Source organism: Sciurus carolinensis, chromosome 11, assembly GCF_902686445.1.
Source record: "Sciurus carolinensis chromosome 11, mSciCar1.2, whole genome shotgun sequence".
NCBI lineage: Eukaryota > Metazoa > Chordata > Mammalia > Rodentia > Sciuridae > Sciurus > Sciurus carolinensis.
In genome coordinates this window covers 70,881,413-70,886,553 of record NC_062223.1, presented here as the reverse complement: position 1 = coordinate 70,886,553, position 5,141 = coordinate 70,881,413, and the positions used below count along the sequence as shown (strand labels likewise).

Here is a 5,141-nt window from a genome sequence, read left to right as displayed (position 1 = left end):
CTGCCACTTAACTTCCCTGTGCCTCAGGTTTCCTACGTGTAGAATGGGAATAATGATAGTTTTATATTTACTTGGTAGGGTTATGAGAATTGAAGATTAGTAATTTAAAAATGCCTGTCTGAATTCGTGTTCAGCACTCATAAAGAACTCAATAAATGGGTGGTGGAAGACCCAAGGTCTAGTCCATGTTCCTGGCCTTGGTAGCTGTATGGTCTCCAGTTTCTTACTCACGTCACCACCCTCGAGACTTACTTTCCTCATCTATGGAAAGAAAGCAAGTGTGTCCCCGCGTGTGTCCAGGGTCCCTTCCCTCTGGAGAATTCTGAATCAAAAGTGACTCAAAGATTCTTAGTGAAGGTGACTCAAGGGTGCCGCTGCCCGAGACTGAGAGTAGGCAATCCAGGGGAGGGGCCTGCTAGGCAAGGGCAACACGGTGCGTGGGTGGGTCGCGGCCGCGCCTTCCTCTGCGGGTCTGGGAGTTAGATGCCGGGGTCAGCCTGACAGCTATTCCAGGAATCTGAATGACGATCCGAGCGAGGAGGCGCCTGCGAGCCTCCGAAGGGCTTCCACCAGCCTCACTAGATCGGGCGAGAGCACCGCGGCCTCCTGCGACTGTGACAGCAAGGCGGTGCCCCAGTTAACCCCGGAGAGCGTCCGCCCATCCCAGTGGCCCGCGCGGTCCGGGTCAGGGCGGCGGGGGGCGGGGGCTGGAGGGGCGGGACCCGGGGCGGTCCCCGGCGCGCCTCGCCCGCTCCGCCTCCGCAGCGTTGACAGGACCACCCGCCACCGCCAGGATCAGCTGCTGGGCACGGGAGGAACAGGAAGGGGTGGAGCTGCATTATGGAAGGCTGCTGAGCAATCAGTCGACCACAGCGAAGGGTAATCGGGTGTCCCCAGCGCCACCGGGGCTTGGCCCTAGGCCGGTAGGGGCCGGAAGGGCGAAGAAGCCCTGTCTGGGAAACCCGGCTATGCCCCGCCACGGAGTGTCAACCCGCTGGGGCCATCCCAGGTTCTGCTGGGAGCAGGCACTGGAGAGGACCTCGGGAGCTCCCAGTCTGAGACTCCCTTGGATGGTCCTGAGCCTGGCGCTGATGCTGGTTCTACTTGACCCCATGGTTCTCTGGGCCCCTGCCAGAGCTCACCCTCTTCCTGCTCAAGACCATCCTGCCAGGTTTGATGGCATTGTCCCCCAGCTCCGGGATACCTTTGGGTGGAGAAACCTCACCTGCCCAGTCTGCAAAGGCCTCTTCACCGCCATCAACTTCGGACTGAAGGTGAGCACTAAAAAGGGACTGTGGTGGAGCGGGTCAAGGGGAAGTTCTGAGGATGGGGGCTGGGACTAATGGGGGGCCATGAGATCTGAATGCATCCCTGTTAGACAGACTGGCTTCTACATGACTTTACTGACTTCACTTCATTTTGGGGATATCCATGCCTACCTGCCATTGCTACCCCATTGTGACCTTAGTAAAATAAGGAAAGAGTGGAGACAGTGCCTGAGAAAGCCTGCCAGTCAAGCATAATCCTGAAATGTTGCTGGTCACTGAGCTGAAGGGGAAGTAATGGCCTGTTGTTTCCTGAGTCACAGGGGCATTATGTAGGAGGTACTGAGGTCTCTTCATCATGTGGCATTGAGTCCAGCCCAGACCCAGTTTGGACATAGAGGCCCACAGAGTGGTGATCAGGATTGACCTGATTCCCCTGCCTCATCTCTGACTTCTCACTGCTGGTTCCTCCTACTACAGAAAGAGCCCAATGTGGCACGGGTGGGCTCAGTGGCCATCAAACTGTGCAAGATGCTGAACATTGCACCACCGGCTGTGTGCCAGTCAGCTGTCCAGCTCTTTGAGGATGATATGGTGGAGGTGTGGACACGCTCCGTGCTGAGCCCATCTGAGGCCTGTGGCTTGCTCCTGGGCTCTACCTGTGGGCATTGGGATATTTTCTCATCTTGGAACATCTCTCTGCCAGCTGTGCCGAAGCCACCTCCCAAGCCACCCAGTCCACCAGCCCCAGGTGCCCCTGTCAGTCGCGTTCTCTTTCTCACTGACCTGCACTGGGATCATGACTATTTGGAGGGCACAGATCCTAACTGTGCAGATCCTCTGTGCTGCCGCCGGGGCTCTGGCCTGCCACCCACCTCTCAGCCAGGTGCTGGATACTGGGGAGAGTACAGCAAGTGTGATCTGCCCCTGAGGACCCTGGAGAGCCTGTTGAGTGGGCTGGGCCCTGCTGGCCCTTTTGATATGGTGTACTGGACAGGAGACATCCCCGCCCATGATGTCTGGCAACAGTCTCGTCAGGACCAGCTGCGAGCCCTGACCACCATCACAGACCTTGTGAGGAAGTTCTTGGGGCCAGTTCCAGTGTACCCTGCTGTGGGCAACCATGAGAGCACACCCGTCAATGGCTTTCCTCCCCCCTTCATAGAGGGCAACCACTCTTCCCGCTGGCTCTATGAGGCAATGGCCAAGGCATGGGAGCCCTGGCTACCTGCTGAAGCCCTTCACACCCTCAGGTACTTAAGTTTTATTTAAAGCCAAGAAGGGAAAAGAAAGGTGGACCAAACAGGGAGAGAACTTGGGGCATTATCTCAGACTCCTCCCATGAGTCCTCAGGGCTCTTCACTGGTCCTCCCTAATCTGACCCCACCTTCCCTTTCTACCCTTATCTCCTTCAAAGAGCTAAAAGCATAACTTCTCCACGCCCCAGCCCGTCTTTGTGTTGGCTTTTTTTTTTTTTTTTTTGGTACTAGGGATTGAACTCAGGGTCACTTAACCACTAAGTCCCATCCCCAGCCCTTTTTTATATTTTATTTAGAGACACGGTCTACTAAGTTGCTTAGGGACTCACTTACGCACTGAAGCTGGCCTTGAACTTGTATCCTACTGAGTAACTGGGATTACAGGCATGTACCACCATGCCTGCCTGTGTTGGTCCTCTCTAAAATTATTTCCTCTCCTCTTTAACATCCCCAACTCTTCCCTATTTTCCCAAGCCCACGTCATCTTCTGTCAGAAAGGTCTTTTCCCATTCTAACTCACCTTTCTCTCTTCCCCAGTGCTCCTGGAGCTCCGGCACTCTGAGCCATTCTTCTGTGTCGTAGGAGTCCTATAATTAGTGCAGTTTAGTCTTTAGCTAGAATGCAAACTCCTCCAGTGTGGGAATGACCTCATGTGTGCCTCTGCCTATCACAAGACTGGACATGCAGGATAGGATTATGAACAAGTGTTGACCATCTTGTTCACTTTGTTTCAGAATTGGGGGGTTCTATGCCCTTTCCCCACGCCCAGGCCTCCGCCTCATCTCTCTCAATATGAATTTTTGTTCCCGTGAGAACTTCTGGCTCTTGATCAACTCCACAGACCCCGCTGGACAGCTCCAGTGGCTGGTGGGGGAACTTCAGGCTGCTGAGGATCGAGGAGAAAAAGTGAGGGACAGTGGTGGGAACCTTGTGGAGTAGGTACAGCTGGGAGTTGGGGGAGAAGCAAGCTACTGTTCGAACTAGAACACCTGTGAGCAGAGAAGCTTGATTTTCTGGTGGTGTTAACCTATTTCCTGGGGGTTCAGCTCTTGGTCATACTGGAAAGCCCTTTCATCTACACTTCGTCTACACTCTCTAGCCAGGGCTGCCTGGGTCCTTTGATGCCCTGATAACCACCCTTCTTTCTCCCCCAGGTGCATATCATTGGTCACATTCCCCCAGGGCACTGCCTAAAGAGCTGGAGCTGGAATTACTACCGGATTGTAGCCAGGTAGGAAGAAGTGGGTGAGAATGGGGTGGTGGGGGGATAAAGAATCTAAAGGTTAAAATTCCCTCGAATGTCTCAGCTTCCCTGCTGCTCCATAGGTTGGTGGGCAGGCTATCTCTGAAGAAGATGGTGAAGGAGCATCCTAAATCCCTAGCTCTTCCTCCCCCACCATAGAATCTTTTGAATATAATTTGTGTTTTCTGGCCAGGTATGAGAACACCCTGGCTGGTCAATTCTTTGGTCACACTCATGTAGATGAGTTTGAGGTCTTCTATGATGAAGAGACTCTGAGCCGGCCACTGGCCATAGCCTTCCTGGCACCCAGCGCCACCACCTACATCAGCCTTAATCCTGGTGAGTGATGCAGAGGGGATCCTCCTTATCAGGGTGTTGGTGGGACAGGTGAAGGGGGTGGGAGCCAAGGCTGGCAAGGGGCAGGATGTGTGGTCCTCCCTGGACTTGCCTTTGCTCCTTTCCTGTCCTTCCTTGTAGGTTACCGCGTCTATCAAATAGATGGAAACTATACCGGGAGCTCTCACGTGGTCCTGGACCACGAGACCTACATCCTGAACCTCACACAGGCAAATGCACCTGGAGCCACACCACACTGGCAGCTCCTCTACAGGGCTCGAGAAACCTATGGGCTGCCCAATGCACTGCCGGCTGCCTGGCACGACCTGGTATACCGCATGCGGGATGACATGCGACTCTTCCAGACCTTCTGGTTTCTCTATCATAAGGGCCACCCGCCCTCGGAGCCCTGTGGTGCACCCTGCCGCCTCGCTACTCTGTGCGCCCAGCTCTCTGCCAGAGCTGACAGCCCTGCTCTGTGCCGCCACCTGGTGCCGAATGGGAGCCTCCCAGGTGTCCAAACCTTGTGGCCAAGGCCCCTGTTCTGCTAGGGCCACACGGCCCAGAGTCAAGAATGTTAGTGTTACGAAAGGAGCAAAAGCCTGAGTGTACTGTGATTCAACCTGGCAGAACATCCCAGGGAAGAGCCCATCCTCAGGCCCCACGTATACTGGGAAACAAGACCTTCCTTCTAGAGCTGGTTTAGCTGGATTTGGGAGAGGGTTTGGCTGCTCCACCTGCCCAGGATCCAGACTGCCCTAGGGCTGCTGTCCTTTCATGGCTATGGAACTGAGGCCTAAATGCCCTGGGCACTCATACGGTAGCTGTCATGCCAGGCCAGGAACCCTGCACCACTGCTGCTACCTGATCCTGCCAGGCTGGTAAAATAAAGATAAAAAGAGACTTGGACTCCAGGCTCCTCTGTGGCTGTCCCAGTTTCTTCTTTCCAAGCAATCAGGCAGGACAAGGGGACCTTGAGAATAAGACTGTAGCAGATTGATAAAGGAGGTGATGATGTGTCAGGCATAGGGAGGCACA

The 5,141-nt window shown here is 54.7% G+C and overlaps 1 protein-coding gene across 1 annotated transcript; it reads left to right on the top strand.

The window, feature by feature from the left end:
• Positions 1-757: 757 nt before the first annotated feature.
• On the top strand, positions 758-5,012 carry Smpd1 (sphingomyelin phosphodiesterase 1). Its single transcript, XM_047517025.1, has 6 exons — positions 758-1,274; positions 1,746-2,518; positions 3,259-3,430; positions 3,679-3,755; positions 3,961-4,106; positions 4,245-5,012. The coding sequence occupies exons 1-6, from the start codon at positions 969-971 to the stop codon at positions 4,652-4,654; spliced, it is 1,884 nt and encodes a 627-aa protein (XP_047372981.1). The 5' UTR covers positions 758-968; the 3' UTR covers positions 4,655-5,012.
• Positions 5,013-5,141: the final 129 nt, after the last annotated feature.